General features: G+C 41.2%; 1 protein-coding gene across 10 annotated transcripts in view; it reads left to right on the forward strand.

Annotated features, from left to right (window-relative positions):
• The window catches only part of MID2 (midline 2), a 99,586-nt gene that overhangs the window by 20,256 nt on the left and 53,710 nt on the right, over window positions 1-25,620 (forward strand). For all 10 annotated transcript variants that reach the window (XM_082447562.1, XM_082447564.1, XM_082447560.1 and 7 more), the window contains one exon: window positions 9,011-9,106. In XM_082447562.1, the coding sequence (XP_082303688.1) occupies window positions 9,011-9,106 (96 nt within the window). The remainder of the gene's footprint in view (window positions 1-9,010; window positions 9,107-25,620) is intronic.

Raw genomic sequence — 25,620 nt, forward strand, 5'->3', positions numbered from 1 at the left:
GTTGTGGCTCGGGCTTAGTTGCCTCGCGACATGTGGGATCTTAGTTCCCCAACCAGGGATCGAACCCATGCCCCCTGCATTGGGAGGCAGATTCTTATTAACCCCTGGACCACCAGGGAAGTCCCTACAAATAATTCTTAAATGTAGTTACATTTACCTATCAGGGGTCTTGTTGTTATAAAATATTACCTGGTATTAGAGTAAGCTTTTTGTTGTGGGAAAGTAAAATACACACACCACACACACAAAGAGAGACTGAGACAGAGAGAGCTAAAGATTGCCAAAGAGAAGGGAGATATGAGACTTGGAGACTATTCAAAGGAAAACCATAACGAGAGTCAAAAGGTTAGAAAATATGATATCCTAGAATCTTATCATAGTTGGTTACTTCTCCTTCTTCCTACTCAGTCACTCTATCCTCTACCCACCCATTCTCACTCAGCCACCACCTCCTCCCAGTCGTTTGTCTACTCACCCACTCCTGTCTGCCAAAACAGATACCCTCTCAATTTATCTACCAATGGACATTTGACTGTTTCTGAACCAGTATGAATATGAGTATAAGAGAAGGAAGGAGAAATATCTTTATGAGAGACTGGGTTGAGAGAGGGCATATTTTCATACATCTGTATGTGCCACTATATACAAGTGTGTGTATTTCTGCATGGGTGAGTGGCTGAGAATTTAATCTGTGTGTGTCTGCGTGTATCTATAAATGTGTGTCACTGTGTGTGAGGAGGAGAGAGTGCCTGTGTTGATCTTCTGTGGGGTTATCTGTGGATAACTTGGGTATGAGGGGGCCATGAGTGTAGGGCAAGTTTTCTGTGGTCACCCTAGGGAGAGTTAGGGCTTCAGTAGAACCTATCCTGAGACTAGGGATCTCCCTAATAAATGAGCCTCATGATGAGACAAATCTTCAGTGGAGGCCAAGGGTGGGTTACCATAGCTGAGGGAACAGAAAAAGTTGTTTCTCACTTTCACTCACTTAGGTACTGAATCACAGTAGCTAAATATTATAAGAGCGAAGCATTTGTGTCTAGATTTGGACTCTCTAAGGTATGGTGGTGGACATGTGTGCATGGGGTGGGCGTAATATCTGTCATGTGGGCGTAATATCTGTCATGGGGTTTTTCAGCAAAACCAGCCTTCAGCTCAACAATCGTAAAATCATTCTTGCTTGTAGCTCTGGCTTCTCTGTGCTCTCTTTTTTTTTTAATTTATTTATTTATTTATCCTTGGCTGTGTTGGGTCTTCGCCTCTGCGCGAGGGCCCTCCCCAGCCGCGGCGAGCGGGGGCCACTCTTCATCGCGGTGCGCGGGTCTCACTATCGCAGCCTCTCTCGCTGCAGAGCACAAGCTCCAGACGCTCAGGCTCAGCAGTTGTGGCTCACGGGCCCAGTTGCTCCGCGGCACGTGGGATCCTCCCAGACCAGGGCCGGAACCCGTGTCCCCTGCACTGGCAGGCAGACTCCCAACCACTGCGCCACCAGGGAAGCCCGTCTCTGTGCTCTCTTAATTGTCCAAGACTTGCTCCCCATTACTTGTAATATGTATAAATCTGTACATGTTTTGTATGTGTGTGAGAGGGTAAAAAATGCATTTTATTCCATTTCTACTCGAACTGTGTGCTAAGACTCATTTGAACCCCACTTTCCCCCCTCCAATAATTATATTGATTCTCGGGCTCTACTGTCACATAGTATTAACAGGACTCTGTTGGAAGATGTTTTCTATTGTTTCTTAGGTTTGAGAGCAAGTTTAGCTAGTGGATACTCCACCTACCTGTGTTCTTATCTTTCTGTTTTTCTTTTATTTCTTTTGTCCCAAGTCTCCTCCTCATCAACATCTGAAAGAGCTAACAATCATCAGTCTGAGAACAGCTTACAAAACATTGACTCAGAGATTGTTCTTGGGTGGATGAAAATTCTGTCTGTTATTATTGGGCAAAAGAACATGTTACAGAAATATAATATAGGTAAAGAAAGATGAAAGAAACAAGAATTATTGAACCCAAAGAAGTGAGGTTTAAAGGGGAAAATGTGATAATGACACTCAAGTTCATGAAGGGTTGATATAAAGAGGTACTGTCTTGTTCTTTATCTCCCCTGAAGATGGACCAGACGAGAACTTAAACTGTAGCGCCAGGGATTTAGGCCAGGGGCTCATTCATTCATTTAAAAAACAATTAATGAACATGCACTTTGTTTATTAAACACTTAAATTGTTCAAGTCATTGTAGTAGGAGCTGGGGACACAGGAACTAAGGCACAGTGCCTGCCCTGCGGAGCTTTGAGCTCAGTAAGGGAGATAGATAAGGACATCTTCGAATTCGGTATGGTAAGTGCCATGGCAGAGGTTTGCACAGGGTTCTCTGAAGCACACAGGAAGGGTCAGTGAAAGGAAGTCATTGAGCTCAAAAGCAGGGAATCATAAATGAATTCATCGGAGAAGAGGGCCAACTGGAGAGAGACTGTGAAGAAAGAATTGACAGGACTTGGAGAACGACTGTAGTGGTTATAGATGATGGAGAGAAAGAATTAAAAAATGATTTTTGAGGAGGAGATGTCTTGAAGAATGGTGGTATTGGGCACAGAAATAGAGAAATTAGGAAGGGACTAGCAGTTTTGGGCGATGACTTCAGACTTGAGTCTGAAGGTGCCAAGCGCTAGAAAAGGGGTTGCGGTTCCAGTGATAAAGACAGCACATCCCAACCCTGGTGGAGGTGTCAGCGTAGTGTGCAGAGGCAGACGAGTGAGGACGCAGTTACAAGACAGTGTGGTGAGTCCTGTGGCAGTGGAGGCACGGGGCGGGTGTGTGTGTGTGTGTGTGTGTGAGAGCCCATAGGAGGGACATCAGAAGAGACTTTGGGCGGCATTTTGGACCCCTAATTGGGGGACAGGGATGGGGTCAGGGACAGGGAGTGTTTTAGTTCAGAGAAAATAGTTTGTTCAAATATCTGGTGGAGATAGAGCATGGGGCACTCTCAGAACTGAAAGGGCAAGTGTTCCAGAAGGGGTTGAAATTCAGGCCTTTGTGGTGGCCGAAAGATCAGGGCCAGAGACATAGGTTTGAGGGTCTTTAGCGTAGAGGTAGAGTCAGGAAGCAGGGAGCTGAATGAAGGCTGAGGAGTGAGCCTTGCAGCACACTCCTGGTCTAGAAGGTAGACAGAGAGGAAGGGCAAGTGAAGGAGAAAGGAGAGGATGCGTATGAGAGGCAGGAACCGAAGAGGAATCGTGCAAGTGGAATACAATATGGAGGCCTCCAGGAAAGTAGAGTGGTTTCAGCTCAATATTATCAAAATGAACACTGGATTTAGGTTTTTAGTATAGGTTTTCTTTTCGAAGGTCCAAATAATAATTTATACATTTAAGCTAGAGATTTAACCATGCTATGCACCTGAACAGAGGGAAAAGAAAAGAATGTGGGATTGTGTAACATTTCTGATAAGGGGACTGGGAGAGGTTGTGTCTTTGCTGGATGATTTCAGAACCTTCTGAGAAGAGGAGGGCTGGCCACCTGTTTCACCTGGCTTGAAGACCAGTCTGGTGATTCCCCAGCAAACCTCAGGTAGAGTAGACCTCATGCCTCCAGTATGTCACCTGCATCTCATTCTGGGACATAGCCCGTGTCTATACAACAGCGAATAAATGTTTGGGGAAAGAATAAACTCAGGCATAAGGGTGTGGGCTTCAGTTTGTGGACCAGATGGTGTGTTCTGCTGTTGAAAGGCCATATGTAATTGATACATAAAGTGACAGACTGAAGCAAAAGCAAAGTAAGTATTTTAAGACAAGCAGTTAAAAAAAGAAGGCAGAATGTGACCCCAAAAGTGTGCTAAGATTTTGGCTACTGGCTTTTGGAAGAGCTGGGAACATCCGTGAATAGACAAGATGTCAAAAAAGAGCTTGTCAAAGAATAGTAACGGGGTCACTGGCTCCGAGTATTTTTAAAGATGAAATTGTCTTCTGTCAATTGGGAAAGCTCGGGTTTGGGGTGGGTTGGCCCTTCTTCCCTTCACTTCTCTTCGAAACCTTCAAGGTTCAATTCCCACATCAAAACAGTTGGGATCTTGTCTAGTTTTAGATAATGTTCGCCTTGTACCTTGTAGAAAGTAAGAGAGAATATAGGCATTTAATGGCAATAAAACATGTTTCAATAGAACAAACAGAAAGGCCCTGCCCCTTTTTAGGCTTCAAGACTCGCTGTGTCAGGTAGGTGTATGTAAGTGTGCTCATACATGTGTGAAGACATGTGCCTTCCCGGAGCATGACATATGAAGATCACAGTCAAGTGTGTGCCATGAGGGGACTCTCTGGCTTCAGTGAAGAGCTGGTGTTTGGACATGTAGCTGGGTTTCTTCAGGGAGCCAATGAGAAAGTTATCTGAAATAACCTGTGTCTGAAGAAGTGAAAAAAAAAACCCAGCAATTATTTGAGAGTGTTAGTGAAGCCATTTCTTTTTATGGGAAGCTGTCTGGAAGAATAGCCTGTGCCTAGCTTTCTCAGAAATAGCAAAACATTTTCCTCTTTCGGAAGGGTATAACAGAACACAAACAGGCCAAGTCTATATGACACAAATGAAGTGGGACTTGGATAAAAATGGAATCAGTGTAGACTGCCAATTTAGCTAACTTGGGCCTTTTAAAATCTCAATTATGCAAATCAGCCAAAGCTTCCCCTCACTTTGTGCTGTTTAGACACATGTAGAATTTTGTGAGAGCTCTAACAATGTAGTCACCTGGGGGTGTGGAGGGTCTCACGGTTTCATAGCTGAAATGGCTTCTCTAACCTTCACACAGGGAAGCACAGAAGGGCCCAGAGGTAACCTCCTGCAGCAGGAAATGGGAGCTTCATCCTGCTCTCCCTGCCAACCTCCTGTCCGGTTTCCTCCCGGCAGATATCTCCATTCCAATCTCCCCTGCCACTTGGGCTCTCTCGCTGTCACAGTTCAAGTATTCTGAGAAAGCTGCACTAACTAGGCTTGGGCAGAAGGAGCCTGGCCCAGTCACTAAGTGGACTGCATGAGAAAAGAGCCCAGCAAACCGGTTCTTCACAACCAAACCACCACCACAACAACACAACAAAGAGACGTGTTTAGTTTTACATAAAATTTTGCACACACACACACACACACACACACACACACACATCCTTTTTGTTTACTTAGTCTGCGTATAGACATAATAATTACTTGGCCAAATCAATGAAATCATTCATACCTAGAGTGGCCCAGAATTTCTAGTTCGAAATGATTCGTCAGGGCTAAGCATGATAAGGAAGGGTGAGGAAATCAACTGCATAATTGCTTCAATTCTCTGCTTCCCTTTGCATATGTTGATTATTGAGAATCAATTCCAGCTTGAGAGGAGGCTTTAATTCCTGGTAAATGAATAGGAAGTGAGTAAGTAAATGTTCGGTGTTTCCCTCAAATTATGTCTCGTAATGTAAGAAAACAGTGGCAAAAAGCCATCAACAGATGGTGTTTTCATTAGCCAAAGATTTATTTTTCAAAGCCTTTTCATATTAATGAAGTAAGGATGAAATTAGAGTCATCTTGTCAGTTCTAGTTCTGGATTGTTAAAATGTGCTGGCATTCTGCAAATTGCTAGGGGGCCAGAGCAAAATAACCATTTGCCATAATGTTGTGATGGAGACCCAAGGTCCATAGTCTAACCAGACCCCAAATTATGTGTTCAGCCCTAATTTTTGTTTTCAGTGGCTTTACAGAAGCTGTGAGTCTCAGTTGTGGGCCACAAATGAGGAACACACAGCAGGGATCTTAGTCCTGCTCTGCATTATGAATTATTTATAAGATATCAGTTTCATGACAAGTGTTGCAACAGGTTGCATACACTTGTTAGAAAACATTCTCCCCTTGGAATCCCATGTTTGAAAGAAAACACATTACAGTTGAAACACAGATTTCTTACACTGTATCTGCTCTGAGTTCCTCAATCTACATTATATTTACCTAATATGTCCATAAACTCATTTGTGAGACGTGGAATTTCCATTGATCTAGGAATCTGGACCACTCTGTGGGAGGAAATCACAAACTGATTGGGCCCGTTACGCATGCCCACTCTCTAACTTGAGCTGGACCTTTTCATCAAACTACAGCTCCATCATATTCACCTTACGTTCGAATTTTTGAAGAGGAGTCCAGACTTGTAGCCTCCACATCGTCACTATTGACGTACTCACTAACCCTGTACAGTTTGGCATTTGCTTCCAAAACTCTACTGAAACTCCTTTTTCAAAGGTCACCAGTGACCTCTAATTACCAAATCCAGCTGCCTTTTCTCAGGCCTCGTATTTCTTGCACTCTCTGCATATCTGAGAGTGACAAATCCTTTCTTGAAACATGTTTCTCTCGATTATCCTCTTAGCTTGGCCCAGATCTGCATTACCAACTGCTTTGCATATTGCAGTCTCCTCCTAACCAGTGCCCCTGCCCCCAGGCTCTCCTGTTTTAGTCTGCTCCACATAGGTTGATCTCATAAATGCAGCCCTGATTATGTCATTATCTTGCTCAAAAGCCTTTGGTAAACCCCTACTGCTTTCAAAAATAGGTAGAGACTCTTCACCCAGACATTTAAGACCTTCATAACAGGGCCTCTGTCTCCATTTCCAGCCTGTGCCCCTCTATTTTCTTGTACCCTCTGTTCTAGCCAAACTCAACTCTGTTCCCTGGACATGTCCTACACTTTATTCCCTTTTACTTTTTTTTTTTTTTTAAGGTTAGCTATTTGAATTTATTTATTTATTTATTTAATTTTGGCTGTGTTGGGTCTTCGTGTCTGTGCGAGGGCTTTCTCTAGTTGCGGCAAGCGGGGGCCACTCTTCGTCGCGGTGCGCGGGCCTCTCACTATCGCAGCCTCTCTTGTTGCGGAGCACAGGATCCAGACGTGCAGGCTCAGTAGTTGTGGCTCACGGGCCCAGCTGCTCCGCAGCATGTGGGATCTTCCCAGACTAGGGCTCGAACCCGTGTCCCCTGCATTGGCAGGCAGATTCTCAACCACTGCGCCACCAGGGAAGCCCCGATTCCCTTTTACTTTTGCTCATGCTACTCCCTGTGCCTGGAACGCCCTGCCCGCCTCCATCTCTGTCTATTAAAATCCTGCTTATCCTTCAAGACCCAGCATAATTTCACCTCCTCTTTATCTCTGAAGTCAAAGCACCTTGAATAGAGTAGGTGCTCAATACCTTTTGTATTAAGTACAAATGAAATACCTTTTGTATTAAATCTCCGAACTGCCATTTCTTTTTTTCCCCCTGACATCTACTTAGCTTAGAACTCATGTCCAAATCAACAATTGCGGCCCTTCGTTTTTCCTTTTTCTCTCCCTTTTTCCTTGCTAAGGAGAAGACCACAGATTGAGAAGGTGGTGGAGTTAAAGAAGGCCAGGGGAGACACAGTATCCAAGCTAAGAAAAATAGAATAAGTGGTGAAAAAATCACTCCCATGGGCATAAAGCCAAAGAAACCAAGCGAGATCTGGCAAGAAGCAGAGATTAAGCTGATTCTCATAATCCAGATTGAGAACAAGTGAGATCAGACTGCCTGTCCTAGAAATACATATATCTGTGGGAATACTCCTCTGGGATGGATTCATGGGACAGTGCCAAGGGTACTAAGGAGCCACAGCTACCTAGCGGAGAAGAAAGGGGCCAACACGAGTCCTCTCCCCTTCTTCTCACTTTCCCTTGCCCCCTCTCCCCCCAGCCCGCCCCGCCCAAAACATGCACTTTGAACAACTATAAACCGTAGGAACCATGGAGACAGCAATGAAGCAATGAACACGACCAAGGGAAGGAATGCTGTGCTAGCAGAATAAGGGCCAGGAAGTTGGGGTATTCCATTTGGAACAGACTTTGTGGGGATGCTGGGATGGTGAGTGAGAGAGGAGTGGATATTGGGGCAGGTCCTGGAAGAAGCAGCCGCCAGAGCTGAAGACTTGGAAATGAGGAGGAATAAAAAAAGCCCATTACCAATCTAGAGTGAATAACATTCTATTTTTTTCACATGAGGAATGTAAGAGAGTAGCTTACTCAACTGAAAATATGCGAGGAGGTCTTAGTACTGTTTTAACTATGTTATAATAAACAGATTTGCAAAGCGCTGCTAATGTTTCCCTAAAAGGATCTATGTCCCAGTAAACAACAGTAAACAATGGATGTCCTGTCTTGATACATACAGCTCGGCTTTGCATTTTGAAGTCTGGCATTTCTGTAGGCTATTGCTTAGTGCCAAAGGAGGGAAGCTGTGAGATACAACGCTAGATTTTGATGAATTCCACACTGAAAATACCATCTTTTTTTCTGAAGGAACCTACTGATAAATATAAAGTGTTATCAACAAAGACAAAAAAATCATGGAATACTGGGGCAAAGCTGTATCTGAAGACTAGAGACCTGGATTCCAGTCCTAGCTTTGCTACATACTAATTACATGACTGTGCAAAACACTTGAAGCCCACTCTGCAGCTCAGTTCTCTCATCTGTAAAATGCTGACATCTCCTACTTCATAGGCTGTCATGATTATTAAATGATATGTATGAAATTGCCTAGCATAGTGTCTGACAAGTAGTAATTGTTCAATAAATTATAGTTTTCTTAGTCAACTCATCCATCTGTCAAAAAGAGAGAATAAAATCTGTTCTCCCTATGTCACCGGATTACTATGAGGGCAAAATGAGATATTGACTATGAAATACTTTTAAAAGTTAAAAAATATTATAGAAAACATAAAGTTGCTTTAATGTCATTAAATTCCTACATTCACAAAGTCATGAATGTCATCTTTTCCCCAATAATGACAGTCTGGAGCAAAAGTACAGCATTATTAATCGGCACCTAGAACAGTGCTTGGCCCATGTGCAATGAATCTTTGAAATATTTGTTGACTGACTGACTGATTTCCATGTGATACTGGGTCTCAAACTCATTGAACATTTCTTCTTTTTTCCCCTCTTCCCTGTTTCCCTCTGGCTTCATACTCTGCGATGGCAGCAAACTCTGGAGATGAACCTCACCAACCTGGTTAAGCGCAACAGTGAACTAGAAAATCAAATGGCCAAGCTAATACAGATCTGCCAACAGGTTGAGGTATGTAACAGAAACATCTGTCATTCTTTCGAAGAACCTGGATCAGGCGATCCTTTTGGGGGGACTTGTTTTGTCAGAGTGTAGCTCGGCCATTTGGAGTGAAGGGCTGAATGATAATTTTAAGAAGTCTCATTCCTTTAGGATGCTTGTTCCAAGAAAAGTGGCAGATAGCTATTGTTTAAAAAATAATAATAAGTGGTGGTGGTGGGTTGGGGAGACGTCAGTCCCAGGGGCAATCCCTTCTCCTTTTCCAATAGCAGGTGGTGTGAGAATCCAACATGAAGTGTGTTTCTTTCTGCATCAGACTGAACATCCTAGCTACTTAAAAAGATTGCTAGGGAGTAAGGGAAGTTGGGAACCCCAGGTCCTCAGGGTAGAGTGAGGTTTGTTCAATGCAATATTGTTTCTATAAGAATATTATCAGAACTGCTTCTCCTCTTCCTAACCTCTCCTCCCTTCTTCCCCATGCACCTTACCTGGTCCTCACTCATCGCCTTTCCACTTATTCTTGTCATCAACAAATGATATCTGTGTTAGAGTTATCTGTGAATTATCAAGTGTTGTACAATATGAGGTTATCTACATCAGATCTCAGAACAGAGCCTACAAGAGGAGTCGACCTCTTCATAAGTGGACATAATAAAACAAAGATGTTATTTCTCTCTTTTTTGCAAGAGTGTGAAACTTCAGCCATAGCATTTGGTTTTGTGTTGATTTTGTTGAAGAGGTGATGGTAGGTAGGGCTTAAAGTGTAAACAGGGTCGAGTAAAATTTTCTACAGGACTCCTCATGGGCAGTGGTTGGATAAAAATGTTTCTGTTTATAACCTGATAGTCTGGTTCTAATCTTACTTGTATGACAGAAAACATAATGGTTCAAGTTTATTTTATTTTAAGCAATAAAATAATTTTATTAAGATCTCATCTCTTAATCCCCCCTGGGGAGTCCTATTTAAGAGAATGTGGAGAGTTTTCTTATAAGGCAAAGAATCTTCTTATATAAGTAACCACTCCTGATTGTTTGGATACCTTAAAGTATTGGGTTTCTTAAAGTAGATTGTTGTTGTATGATGGGCATACCATAGCAATTTAATCCCTGCTGGGCACTCCATTTGTGGAAGAGACTGGTGCTATCGGTAGAGTACACAGGATACCAGTTAAACTCAGGTGTGAGATTATGGAATGGGGTGGGGAATTTAGGAAGAAGCATAAGGAATGGAAAGAAAGAATGCTGGGATGTAAGTTGGAAAATTGGTTTCTGAACTTGACTCTGTCATTAACTGGTAGTATGAACTTGAGTAAGTCATCTAGCCTCTCAACTTCAGTGTCCTTACCTATAAAATGAGGGATTGAACTGAATACATGACCTTCAGTGTCACTTCCAGATTTCTCAAGTCGTGATTCTATGAATGGTTGCTTTCTTTATTCTTTTCTTTTTCTCTTCAGTCTCATCCTTTCCAAGAGGGGAGAAGCAAAACAAAAGGCATTTTAGAGTGGTTTTCAGCTAATCAGAATCCCTTTATGTTCTACTCTATCAAAGCTTCTGATTATGCTGTTAGATTACAGTATAAGAAACCCACACTGGTGAAGAGACAAGGAAGTATTGTGAGCAGGAGACAAGATAAGAAATCCCTTGGTTTAGAATTTACATGATTGAGGGTGGGGTAACATCTCACGGTGAATAAAATGTGGTTAGAAACTGTAATCATCACTTCCTCATTCTCATCAAAAAGTTATTTAAGTAGAGAGCAAGTTGTAGTCAAATTAGCAATGTAAGCAGTTTATTTTCATTGCTTATTCACTTTAGCACCTCTCTAACATCTTATCATCCCACCCCCCCTGCACCGCCCCCCCCCCTCCAGGGAGCTTATCACTCTGGCCAGCCTCACCCAAACATAGCCCTGTTCCAGCCTTTCCCAGCCCATCGCACCAATCAAACCTTTATGATTCAGGGCCCTACTCTTTTCAAGTGGCAAGGAGCTAGTCTCATAAAACAGTGCATCATTGTGTTAGTGGAGGAGGACTCATCCTGGTCCTCTAGGTTATAGGTGATGTTTTCACAGTGCCTTTCTGAAGTTAGTATTCCTGCCTGAGCCTACAGGAGATGACACTAATGGTGCCCATATGTAAGCAAAGTAGGTGGGAAAAGTAGCCCCATGGCAACCAGCAAAGGAGGGGTTTAAGAGACTCCCTCAGGGATGCTTACTAATCCTCGGCCAATCGTCTGCTCTGGTACACAAAAGGTCACCTTTTATTAATACTTACTTATGCGTAGCACTGTACCAGGTACAAAGAAAACAGCATAGACACAGTATTTACCCTCTGGGGGCTTACATGTTATACAAATCCACCCTGATGTGGATACACATGTGCAAGAAATACAGACAATGGAATTAAAATGTTCACTGAGAATTGGGAAAGAATCTTGAGATACTGCATTACATGTCAAGGGCGAGAGTGTATTTTGGGAGTTAACTCCATGGTCTTATTCAGTTTAGGATTCTGTCTTCGACAGGGGCCCTACAGGATGGTTTATGGAAGGCCATGGCTGTGCTCTATGACATCATCCCTTCTGAAAGGTTAGGGATGTGCCCTAACTTCCCCATAATAATAGGGTGAATCCAGGGTACTTATTATGTTCGTTCAGCACAGAGCCTGTGTGTCCAGAAGGCTTCAAGACAAGCCCCGGGATTAGAAATGCAGTTAAAGAAGAGATTTGAGACTTCATAAATGCTTATAAATACTTTATAAAATGAAATAAATAGTAGGATACTTTCATGCAAGCCGGACATTGAGGGGTGGTTTGAATTTTTTTCATTTTATCTAATCCAGATTTGTCTATCGGGAATGACTATATTCACAGTGTAAACCAGGCATTTCACATCGGGCGGGGGTGGAGGATACCAGCTAAGGCACTTCTGAGAAAACTAGAATAGGCTATTTTCCTGCCAAACCTGTTCCCCTTCCTGATTGTCTGCAAATGTTTTTGTCACAGATTGACTTTTCATAAAAGAGCCATAAATACTGCCTCCTTCTCCTGGTTCTTTCTCCCTGTTCTCTATTCTCCTCAGAAAGTAAACAAAGCTGCAGTCTTCCTATTATTACAGAAACAGAGATTAGGATCACCACAGATTTGTTAGCTGAATTCTTTGGTAACGCAGCCTGTTAGAGTCACTGCCCAGCTTTCAGAATTCAGTGGATAGGCAGCTGGAAAATATTTTCTGTCGGGGCTGGAGAACATGGGAAGGAGGGAGAGGCAGGCCCAAGACTCCTTTAATCTGGTTAAGGAAGGGCATGCTCTGACCTTGCTACTCTGGCCACTTGATCTCTATATATAGTTCTTTGTCCCGTCTCATCAGGCATCCTTTGTTTACATTTCCAAAGGAAATTTCTGTTTAATGCATAGCCAAGGGAAAATGTATACCAACAGATGAATAGTTCCTCTTGGCTTCCAAGTCTGCATGGTTTTGTGAATAAATAAGCATTCCAGAAAATATTGAGGGGAAGAAAAATGGTTAAATACTTAGTAATCAGTCAGGCAACAACATTTCTTGAGCAAACGCGATGTACTCAGTGTGGTAGGTCATTTGGGGGCTACAAAAGAAACGTATGTTGTTGATGACCTCCAGAAACTTTTATTAGTCTAGCTAGGGACAACCCAGTTATCTAGTGAGAAAGAGAGAGTATTTATAAAACAGCGTGCAGTACAGGGAGCACAGATGAATGTAGTATAGCCCTTCTGTGTTTACTTTTTTAGTCTTATTGTTAACTTTCAGGGCACGGAGCATATTAAAGCACTTTCCTGGCTATTTTGTGTGCCATCTGTTTTCCTCCCCTCCAGAACTGCTGCAGGACAGTGGGTTGGCCCATCCCAGAAGCTCCATGGGCAGACTGATTTCTTTCTGGCTCTTCTCAAGCCTTTTAAGGGGCTGGGTGGCATGGCTCTTTAGCATTAAGAGAAAGAAAAAAGAAAGGAGATGAGCTGGAAGAGAGGGAAAGGCTTCCCTTAGTTTGGGGAATTTCAGCTTTTCATCTTGCCACCAGGTCTTTGCTCCAATAGCTTTCAGAAGTCTTAGAGCTCAAACCGTAGGTGGCTTGGATTTCTCCCCTTTCTGCTCATGCTGCTCATTGAAATGGTATTTGGTTTGGGAAGAGCAAGATTCAATGTCTGACTACTTCTCCAAGCATAAAAATAGGTGTCTTAATAGAAATTAGTTAAAACAACACAGCACTATGGATGATTTCAGCAGATGATCCTGAAATGTTTTAGAGTGGTCGAGCTAGAAGCAATAATAGAATCTAAATCATTAAAGCACAAATACGTTTGTTGGAGGACTCTTCTGCAAGCACGGAGGACATGATAAAATGAAGGAGTGATTAGACTGAAGTAAGTGTAATTAGGGAAAATTTAATGGATAAAATGCATTTTAGCCAAATGTTGCAGGAGGAAAAATAAATTTCTTCCTCTGCTGAGACAGAGAGCAGTGATATTAATGGAGGTGAAAATGAGCAAATTGTATGGGCAAAGTGGTACACTATGCACTAGGTATACACTGGGTATATAGAGATAAATAGCAAATGGCCCCTGACCTCAAGGAACTTGCTTAACAGGTAAAATGTCAAATATAATGTGAAGTCATGATTATTGTAATGAAGGTAAGTGCAAGATGACAAGCTAGCATAGAGAAAGAAACACCTAAGTCTGCCTGAGGGACTTAGGAAGGACTGCAAAATGTAAATAAAAATCAAATTGTCTTGAAATAAGAGTAGAATTTTGCCAAAAAATGAGAAAAGGGAGCAAAGGGAACACCATGTGAGAACATAGAAGGGTAAACACCATAGAGGTGTTCAGAAAATCACCAGAAGTTTGGTTCAGCCAGAATATGAGATGTGAGATCATTGCAAGAGGTAAGTGTGGAGAAGTAGCTAGGGCCTGGATAGTGAAGGGCCTTGTATGCCATGCATAGGTGTTTGGACTTTATCCTGAAGACTCTAGGGACCCATGGAAGGATTTAAAGTAGGTGAATAACTGGATAAGGTCTTCATTTCAGTATTGCTCTGACTGTAGTATGCAGGATGGAGCAAGGGTCAGGGGTCAAAACTGAAGGTAAAGAGACCAGTTAGGTGGCTTTTACTGATCCATGGAGAGATGAAAGCCCAACCTAAGGCAATGGCAGTAGGGCTAGGGAGCAGGGGATAAATTCAAAACACATTTGTAGTAGGTAGAATCAGTATGACTTGGTGATCAGTTAGATGCAGTGGGTAGAGAGATGAGAGAATAGTAGGGTGATCTATAGGTTTCTGTCTTGGGTAACTGAGTGGACGTGTTTCCTTTAACTAGGTTAGGAAATAGATGGAGTTCTTTTTATTTTTTAAATTAAAAAATTTTTTTTGAATTTTATTTTATTTTTTAATACAGCAGGTTCTTATTAGTTATCTATTTTATACATATTAGTGTATATATGTCAATCCCAATCTTCCATTTCATCCCCACCCCACCCCACTGCTTCCCTCCCCCCTTGGTGTCCATACATTTGTTCTCTACATCTGTGTCTCTATTTCTGCCTTGCAAACCAGTTCATCTGTACCATTTTTCTAGATTCCACATATATGCATTAATATATGATATTTGTTTTTCTCTTTCTGACTTACTTCACTCTGTATGACAGTCTCCAAGTCCATCCACGTCTCTACAAATGACCGAATTTCATTCCTTTTTATGGCTGAGTAATATTCCATTGTATATACATACCACATCTTCTTTATCCATTCGTCTGTTGATGGGCATTTAGGTTGCTTCCATGTCCTGGCTATTGTAAATAGTGCTGCAATGAACATTGGGGTGCATGTGTCTTTTTGAATTATGGTTTTCTCTGGGTATATGCCCAGGACTGGGATTGCTGGGTCATATGGTAGTTCTGTTTTTAGTTTCTTAAGGAACCTCCATACTGTTCTCCATAGTGGCTGTATCAATTTACATTCCCACCAACAGTGCAAGGGAGTTCTCTTTTCTCCACACCCTCTCCAGCGTTTGTTGTTTGTAGATTTTCTGATGATGGCCATTCTAACTGGTGTGAGGTGATACCTCACTGTAGTTTTGATTTGCATTTCTCTAATGATTAATGATGTTGAGCATCCTTTCATGTGTTTGTTGGCAATCTATATATCTTCTTTGGAGAAATGTCTGTTTAGGTCTTCTGCCCATTTTTGGATTGGGTTGTTTTTTTGATATTGAGTTGCATGTGCTGTTTATATATGTTGGAGATTAATCCTTTGTCCGTTGATTTGTTTGCAAATAATATTTTGCATTCTGAGGGTTGTCTTTTCATCTTGTTTATAACTTCCTTTGCTGTGCAAAAGCTTTTAAGTTTCATTAGGTCCCTTTTGTTTATTTTTGTTTTTATTTCCATTACTCTAGGAGGTGGGTCAAAAAAGATCTTGCTGTGATTTATGTCAAGAGTGTTCTTCCTATGTTTTCCTCTAAGAGTTTTATGGTGTCCGGTCTTATTTTTGGGTCTTTAATCCATTTTGACTTTATTTTTGTGTATGGTATTAGGGAGTTTTCTAATTTCATTCTTTTACAGGTAGCTGTCCAGTTTTCCCAGCACCACTTATTGAAGAGCCTGTCTTTTCTCCATTGTATATCCTTGCCTCCTTTGTCATAGATTAGTTGACCATAGGTGTGTGGGTTTATCTCTGGACTTTCTATCTTGTTCCATTGATCTATGTTTCTGTTTTTGTGCCAGTACCATATTGTCTTGATTACTGTAGCTTTGTAGTATAGACTGAAGTCAGGGAGTCTGATTCCTCCACCTCCGTTTTTTCCCCTCAAGACTGCTTTGGCTATTCGGGGTCTTTTGTGTCTCCATACAAATTTTAAGACGATTTGTTCTACTTCCGTAAAAAATGTCACTGGTAATTTGATAGGGATTGCATTGAATCTGTAGATTGCTTTGGGTAGTATAGTCATTTTCACAATATTGATTCTTCCAGTCCAAGAACATGGTATATCTCTCCATCTGTTGGTATCATCTTTAATTTCTTTCATCAGTGTCTTATAGTTTTCTGCATACAGGTCTTTTGTCTCCCTAGGTAGGTTTATTCCTAGGTATTTTATTCTTTTTGTTGCAATAGTAAATAGGAGTGTTTCCATAATTTCTCTTTCATATTTTTCATCATTAGTGTATAGGAATGCAAGAGATTTCTGTGCATTAATTTTGTATCCTGCAACTTTACCAAATTCATTGATCAGCTCTACTAGTTTTCTGGTGGCATTTTTAGGATTCTCTATGTATAGTATCATGTCATCTGCAAACAGTGACAGTTTTACTTCTTCTTTTCCAACTTGTATTCCTTTTATTTCTTTTTCTTCTCTGATTGCCGTGGCTAGGACTTGCAAAACTATGTTGAATAATAGTGGTGAGAGTGGACATCCTTGTCTCGTTCCTGATCTTAGAGGAAATGCGTTCAGTTTTTCACCATTGAGAATGATGTTTGCTGTGGGTTTGTGGTATATGGCCTTTATTATGTTGAGGGAGGTTCCCTCTATGCCCACTTTCCGGAGAGTTTTTATCATAAATGGGTGTTGAATTTTGTCAAAAGCTTTTTCTGCATCTATTGAGATGATCATATGGTTTTTATTCTTCAATTTGTTAATATGGTGTATCACATTGATTGATTTGCGTATATTGAAGAATCCTTGCATCCCTGGGATAAATCCCACTTGATCATGGTGTATGATCCTTTTAATGTGTTGTTGGACTCTGTTTGCTAGTATTTTGTTGAGGATTTTTGCATCTATATCTATCAGTGATATTGGTGTGTAATTTTCTTTTTTTGTAGTATCTTTGTCTGGTTTTGGTATCAGGGTGATGGTGGCCTCGTAGAATGAGTTTGGGAGTGTTCCTTCCTCTGCAAATGTTTGTAAGAGTTTGAGAAGGATGGGTGTTAGCTCTTCTCTAAATGTTTGATAGAATTCACCTGTGAAGCCATCTGGTCCTGGACTTTTGTTTGTTGGAAGATTTTTAATCACAGTTTCAATTTCATTACTTGTGATTGGTCTGTTCATATTTTCTGTTTCTTCCTGGTTCAGTCTTGAAAGGTTAAACCTTTCTAAGAATTTGTCCATTTCTTCCAGGTTGTCCATTTTATTGACATAGAGTTGCTTGTAGTAGTCTCTTATGATGCTCTGTATTCCTGCGGTGTCTGTTGTAACTTCTCCTTTTTCATTTCCAATTTTATTGATTTGAGTCCTCTCCCTCTTTTTCTTGATGAGTCTGGCTAAAGGTTTGTCAGTTTTGTTTATCTTCTCAAAGAACCAGCTTTTAGTTTTATTGGTCTTTGCTATTGTTTTCTTTGTTTCTATTTCATTTATTTCTGCTCTGATCTTTATGATTTCTTTCCTTCTACTAACTTTGGGTTTTGTTTGTTCTTCTTTCTCTAGTTCTTTTAGGTGTGAGGTTAGATTGCTTATTTGAGATTTTTCTTGTTTCTTGAGGTAGGATTGTATTGCTATAAACTTCTCTCTTAGAACTGCTTTTGCTGCATCCCATAGGTTTTTGATTGTCGTGTTTTCATTGTCATTTGTGTCCAGGCAGTTTTTGATTTCCTCTTTGATTTCTTCAGTGATCTGTTGATTATTCAGTAACGTATTGTTTAGCCTCCCTGTGTTTTGTGTTTTTTACGTTTTTTTCCCTGTAATTGATTTCTAATCTCATAGTGTTGTGGTCGGAAAAGATGCTTGATATGATTTCAATTTTCTTAAATTCCCCGAGGCTTGATTTGTGACCCACGATGTGATCTATCCTGGAGAATGTTCCATGTGCACTTGAGAAGAAAATGTAATGTGCTGTTTTCAGATGGTATGTCCTATAAATATCAATTAAATCTATCTGGTCTATTGTGTCACTTAAAGCTTGTGTTTTCTTATTAATTTTCTGTCTGGATGATCTGTCCATTGGTGTAAGTGAGCTGTTAAAGTCCCCCACTATTATTGTGTTACTGTTGATTTCCTCTTTTATAGATGTTAGCAGTTGGCTTATGTATTAAGGAGCTCTTATGTTGGGTGCGTGTATATTTATAATTGTTATTATCCTCTTCTTGGATTGACCCCTTGATCATTATGTAGTGTCCTTCCTTGTCTCTTGTAACATTATTTATTTTAAATTCTATTTTATCTGATATGAGTATTGCTACTCCAGCTTTCTTTTGATTTCCATTTGCATGGAATACCTTTTCCCATCCCCTCACTTTCAGTCTTTGTGTGTCCTTAGGTCTGAATTGGGTCTTTTGTAGACAGCATATATGTGGGTCTTTTTTTTGTATCCATTCAGCGAGCCTGTGTCTTTTGATTGGAGCATTTAATCCATTCACATTTAAGGTAATTATCGATATGTATGTTCCTATTACCATTTTCTTAATTGTTTTGGGTTTGTTTTTTTAGGTCCTTTTCTTCTCTTGTGTTTCCCACTTAGAGAAGTTCCTTTAGCATTTGTTGTAGGGGTGGTTTGGTGGTGCTGAATTCTCTTAGCTTTTGCTTGTCTGTAAGGCTTTTGATTACTCTGTCGAATCTGAATGAGATCCTTGCCGGGTAGAGTAATCTTGGTTGTAGGTTCTTCCCTTTCATCACTTTAAACATATTGTGCCACTCCCTTCTGACTTGTAGAGTTCCTGCTGAGAAATCAGCTGTTAACCTTATGGGAGTTCCCTTGTATGTTATTTGTCGTTTTCCCCTTCTTGCTTTTCATAATTTTTCTTTGTCTTTAATTTTTGTCAATTTGATTACTATGTGTCTTGGTGTGTTTCTCCTTGGGTTTATCCTGCCTGGGACTCTCTGCGCTTCCTGGACTTGGGTGGCTATTTCCTTTCCCATGTTAGGGAAGTTTTTGACTACAATCTCTTCACATATTTTCTCTGGTCCTTTCTCTCTCTCTCGTCTCCTTCTGGGACCCCTATAATGCAAATGCTGTTGCGTTTAATGTTGTCCCAGAGGTCTCTTAGGCTGTCTTCATTTCTTTTCATTCTTTTTGCTTTATTCTGTTCCATGGCAGTGAATTCCACCGTTCTGTCTTCCAGGTCACTTATCCATTCTTCTGTCTCAGTCATTCTGCTATTGATTCCTTCTAGTGTATTTTTCATTTCAGTTATTGTATTCATCTCTGTTTGTTTGTTCTTTAGTTCTTCTAGGTCTTTGTTAAACATTTCTTGCATCTTCTTGATCTTTGCCTCCATTCTTTTTCTGAAGTCCTGGATCATCTTCACTGTCATTATTCTGAATTCTTTTTCTGGAAGGTTGCCTATCTCCACTTCATTTAGTTGTTTTTCTGGGGTTTTATCTTGTTCCTTCATCTGGTACATAATCCTCTGCCTTTTCATCTTGTCTATCTTTCTGTGAATGTGGTTTTCGTTCCACTGGCTGCAGGGTTGTAGTTCTTCTTGCTTCTGCTATCTGCCCTCTGGTGGATGAGGCTGTCTAAGAGGCTTGTGCAAGCTTCCTGATGGGAGAGACCGGTGGTGGGTAGAGCTGGGTGTTGCTCTGGTGGGCAGAGCTCAGTAAAACTTTAATATGCTTGTCACTTGTCCGCTGGTGGGTGGGGCTGAGTTCCCTCCCTCTTGGTTGTTTGCCCTGAGGTGACCCAGCACTGGAGGCTACAGGCTCTTTGGTGGGGATAATGGCAGACTCTGGGAGGGCTCACGCCAAGGAGTACTTCCCAGAAGTTCTGCTGCCAGTGTCCTTGTCCTCACGGTGAGCCACAGCCACTCCCCACCTCTGCAGGAGACCTCCCAACACTAGCAGGTAGGTCTGGTTCAGTCTCCTATGGGGTCACTGCTCCTTCCCCCTGGGTCCTGATGTGCACACTACTTTGTGTGTGCCCTCCAAGAGTGGAGTCTCTGTTTCCCCCGGTCCTGTCAAAGTCCTGCAGTCAAATCCCGCTAGCCTTCAAAGTCTGATTCTCTGGGAATTCCCCCTCCTATTGCCAGACTCCCAGGTTGGGAAGCCTGACGTGACATGGGGCTCAGAACCTTCACTCCTGTGGGTGGACTTCCGTGGTATAAGTGTTCTCCAGTTTGTGAGTCACCCACCCAGTGGTTATGGGATTTGATTTCATTGTGATTGCGCCCCTCCTACCATCTCATTGTGGCTTCTCCTTTGTCTTTGGATGTGGTGTATCTTTTTTGGTGAGTTCCAGTGTCTTCCTGTCGATGATTGTTCAGCAGTTAGTTGTGATTCCGGTGCTCTCACAAGAGGGATTGAGAACACGTCCTTCTACTCCGCCATCTTGAACCAGTCTCCCAGAGTTCTTTTTAGACATGTGAGGTTTGTTGTGCTGTCAGTCAGAGAGTCAAGTAGGAAATGCCTAGTGGACAGCTGGCTGGATCTGGAGGTCAGGAGAGAGGTCTGGGAAAGGGATAAAAACTTGGGAGTCATCTAAGTGGCACTGAAAGCCACAGAGAATGTACAATGTACAATGAGAAGAAAGCCTAGGGAACAGAAATCCAATTGTTTGTCACTCAGAATACAACAACAAACTGACTTTCAAAAAATAAATGGGAAGACTGTGGAGCTTTTTATGAGATTATTGAGGAATGGTGTGTGTTTAAAAAATTAAATATCAGGAGCAAATTTTTCATTTGTGGGAATAGTCAACATTTTAGAAATTACCTCTGTAAAGACTATAATAATAAGTGACACTTAATGAAGATTTCATATATTGCAGGTAAGCACTTTATATGTGTTAACTCATTTAATCCTCACAACAACTCTATGAAGTAAACACTGTTATTATTCTTGCTTTACAGATAAAGACATTGAGATACAGAGAGATTGAAGTGATTTGCCAAGGTCATGCTGCTAGTAGGTAACAGAGTGGGGATTTGAATCCAGGCACTTTAGCTCCAGAGCCTATGCCCCTAACCACAGCATTATACTTCCTTTTGCAAGGCCAAGGTACACATCACTTGGATGTCCCTTGTTTATCACCAGTGGTTCCTGACCCATCATGAGGATGGCTTGTAGTCAGTAAGGGGAATGATATATGGGTGTGAATTCTGGAAGAAAGCAAAAGAGAAACAGATGGAGCAGAAGGGAGGAAGAAAACTGACAAAACAGAGGCTGAAAATAGCAAAGGAAGAGAGGCCTTCAAGGTGTGGAACTTTTAATAGAGTCCATTGGAGCAGCACCATTATACAGGAAGATATTAATGACCTTTGAGGGAGAAGGTTCAGTGGAAAAGTGAGGATAGAAGATAGAGTCAGAGAGGTCAAAGAGAAAGTAAGTTGTAAGGAAATGCACGCCGTGAGAAGTTTGATCATGAAAGTGAAGAGAGAAATAGAGTGGAAGTTATTATCCTTTTGAAGTGCAAAACAATCAGACTCACAAACACTCGTACAATATTCTAGTTCTTTATTTTGTTACTGGGTAGCTAACAGTAGGAGTCACTAGATCCACTGACTCTGACCGCACATGCTTCATTTCCCATCCTGACTTGGCTTCCAGCCATCTTTCCAATCCTGGGCCCTCCTGCCCAGCTCCTAGCCTCAGTTTCTACAACTCACTCACTCCTCCTAGAAAGTGTGTAGGTTCTGGGATGCAATGTGATGTGGTAGCTTTGGAGTTGGGCATACTATCTGTGTAACCTTGGACACACACATAACTTCTCTGAGCCTCAGTTTCATTATCTATGACACTTAGACTAATCATATTTTGAAGGGAAAGGTAGTACATGTAAAACACTTGCTACTGTAATTGGCAGATAGTCAAGGCTCAATAAATGGTAGTAGCAGCAGCAGCAGCAGTGACAATAGGAGCAGTTGTTAGTATTAATTGTACTAGTAGTACTAGCAGTATTTCTGGGCACCTCACCTTTGCCAGAGATTCCTAGCCCTGACCTCAGGACTTCTAGAGGATCATCATTATTTCTGAGGGTGGGGAAAACAGTCAATCCCCAATGTTCACAATCAATCTTAAATTTAGCACATGAACCAGAACTTTCCTTGGGAAGGGGGAGTGGTAATGAAATTGCAGCACTAAAAATGTTGGAAATCTCAGCCATATGGCCCTATTTAATCACCCACCAACAACTGTGCAAAGGTGGTACACTAAAAAGGGTTATTATGCTCAATAAGCTGCCAGTTTTCAGTTACTGAATTAAACAAATTTTATTTAGTATGGAAAAGTTCACTGCCCTTCTGCAAGAATATCTAAGGGATTCTTTAAGTTGATATTTAAGTAAACTTGCCTATTACCCTGCCCAAATTCCTCTTTTTTTTTTTTTAAATGAACCTGGGAGGGAGACTTTTTTTTTAAATTTTATTTATTTATTTATTTATGGCTGTGTTGGGTCTTCGTTTCTGTGTGAGGGCTTTCTCTAGTTGCGGCAAGCGGGGGCCACTCTTCATCGTGGTGCATGGGCCTCCCACTATCGCGGCTTCTCTTGTTGTGGAGCACAGGCTCCAGACGTGCAGGCTCAGTAATTGTGGCTCACGGGCCTAGTCGCTCCACGGCATGTGGGATCTTCCCAGACCAGGGCTCGAATCCGTGTCCCCTGCACTGGCAGGCAGATTCTCAACCACTGCGCCACCAGGGAAGCCCACCAAATTCCTCTTGATTACTGCCCCTAAGCAAAGGCAAAAGAAAAGTTTTGGGGAGGGACAGATACTTTCACCTCTAGTGGTTTTAAAAACAGAGAGTTTGGGGGATTTTTTTTTTATTGAAATGTAATTGACATACAACTCTGTTAGTTCCAGATGCACAACATAGCGATTCAATATTTACTTGGGATTTTAAAATGTTTATTAGCCAGAATGTTCTGTATGTTTGTGGGACATGGAAGAGCAAGAGCAGCAGACTTAATATTAAGCTCCTGAGGATGATTTGGGCTACGAGTGCCTCGTGAAAATGAAATAGCTATTTTGAAACCAATGTGGAATTATAGGTAGAGAAAATGGTTTTCATGAACAATGGGAAATAAGTACATAGTGACCTAGTCAGTGTATTCATTTATACTACTGAAATGACTAATTCAGAGTATTATATTCAATCTTATTAAGTATATGGCAATTAATATCTAATATAGATGAAAAACCTAAATCAACTGTGCAATCTGAAGTGTGGGCATAGCCAATTTTTATACTAGAAAAGAAAATGCTTTATAATTTTCCAGACACCTAATGTGTTTGATTCTTTTTCAAAAATACTTTGTGATAATTCTTGATATATTCCAGTGAAATAAAATTTTCGAGGACATTAAAGGTTGCATTTGAAACATTTGGAGGGTATGGACACATGACAGGGTTGTAAGGATAAAATGAGTTAGGATTAACATTGTTTTCCCTCCCCTCCTCCCCCATATCTATAGGGCATATAAACTTTCCAGTGTGGCCATGTTTTCATAGTCAGAACAGTTCATATAGGCATGCACTCTTGTTCTGTTTTTGCCCTTTTTATGTTCAGTGCAGTGAAGCTCATTTTATAGCTCCATTCCCCATCTGCTGCCTTCTTCCTCCAGTTCCCGTTTCTCAGTGTTCAAATTCTATGTTAAATGACCAGAACACTTGCCTAATGTTGCCTAATGACCCTTCTGCTTACTCCACTCTTTGCACAATCCACCCAAGTTCCCCATTTCCAGTGTGCTCTTGGAAAGTTGGTGGAATTCTAATAATTCAAGTTAAAGCCCTATCAAGCCTACCCTGTACCTTTAAATGTTTCCAGTTCCACCCCTACCTCCAATCTCTCTTGCCATCAACCCATCCAAAATACTAAACAAATAAAACAAAACAAAGACCAAAAAAAACCCCTAAAATGGAAGCGACTACCACTATAACAGACATGCACACAGCCCTTGAAATGCCCTTTCCGTCTCTGCCTGTCTAGAAGAGTCCAGCTGTATGATATGGTAAGCAGAGGTTGGGAGTGGGAGAGAATCATATCTGAATCATATGTGCTGGTCTTTGTGCTAGAGGCATTCTTGTTTCTAATCTCAGTGTTTATGACAACCCTGTGATAACGTTGGTGATATCCCCATTTTACAAATGAGGAACCTGAGAGTGAGAGAAATTAGATGACTTATTCAAGGTCACACATAGAGTAAGCTCGGGCTCTGTCTTGCACCTCTCTGACTCTGAAGTCCATGTTCTTTCCGCTGCACTATTTGTTTACTTGCCACGGATTCATTTGTGTTCAGATAGAAAGGAGACGGCTTAGGATGTCCACTGCTTTTCCTCCCTTCATTAAACAGCTCCAGAAGAATAGGTGATCTATTTGGGGCCTTGGCATTCCTGACTCCATGGTAAGCCTCTTTTGTACCTATATTTGATAGCCCAGAGTGGCTCTCTGTCCTAACAGCCCTTCATGGGGTTAGGAAGCAGAGGGAGAACGGCTGCTAGAGTTGGCAGAAGGAAGCAGTAGTGCCTACTGTTAAGACACTTACTTGCTCAGATTATTTTTGTGCCATGAGACCCCAGTCAGGGGTTGAAAACAGAGTGGGCAGCTCCAGGTATCGATACTGACCCTGGTGATACAGTCAGTTTACTGTGGGACCCGCACTTCCTTCCTGAGACTGTCTTGCTGGGTCGTCTTAGGGCATGACTGTCGTCTCCACGCAACACAGATTTTCTTAATCATTACAAAAGAGTTTGACAGTAAAGATTTACTCTCAAAAAGTGTCCTTAATCTTATCATACTTTGACTATAACTAACAAATATAATACCACAGTGACTGCAAATACATGGATCTCCTCAGAAAAAGTGCATATATTGTTACTATTTTTAAAAATTCAATTTATTTAAACTAAAAAAAAATAGAAACAGTTCACCCATTTCTTCCACCCCCCCCCACCATCCCTCGCCTCTGGCAACCACCAATTTGTTTTGTATCTATGAGCTTATTTTTTTTAATTAAAAAAAATTTTTTTAGATTCCATATATAAGAGAGATCACACAGTATCTGTCTTTCTCTGCCTGACTTATTTCAGTTAGTATAATGCCCTCGAGGGCCATCCATATTGTCACAAATGGCAAGATTTCATTCTTTTTTATGACTGAATAATATTCCATTATATAGGTATATCACAATTTCTTTATCCGTTCATCCACTGATGAACACTTAGATTGTTTCCATGTCTTAGCTATTGTAAATTATGCTACAATGGACACGGGGGTGCATATTTTTCAATTAGTGTTTTCATTTTCTTGGGGTAAATACTTGGAAGTGGAGTTGCTGGATCATATATGGTAGTTCTATTTTTAATTTCTTGAGGAACCTCCATACTGTTTTCCATAGCAACTGCACCAATTTACATTCCCACCAAAAGTACAGAGGGGTTTTCTCCACAGTGTTCTTACTGCCTATGTTTTCTTCTAGGAGCTTTATGGTTTTAGGTCTTATGTTCAAGTATTTAATCCATTTTGAGTTAATTTTTGTGTATGGTATTAGGTAGTGGTCCAGATACATTGTTACTATTAACAGTGGGCCCATGTCCTTTGATGGAATGATTATTGAGAAGTGCATGTACACC

This window comes from Balaenoptera physalus, assembly GCF_965194825.1.
Source record: "Balaenoptera physalus genome assembly, chromosome: X".
In the NCBI taxonomy this organism is placed as follows: domain Eukaryota; kingdom Metazoa; phylum Chordata; class Mammalia; order Artiodactyla; family Balaenopteridae; genus Balaenoptera; species Balaenoptera physalus.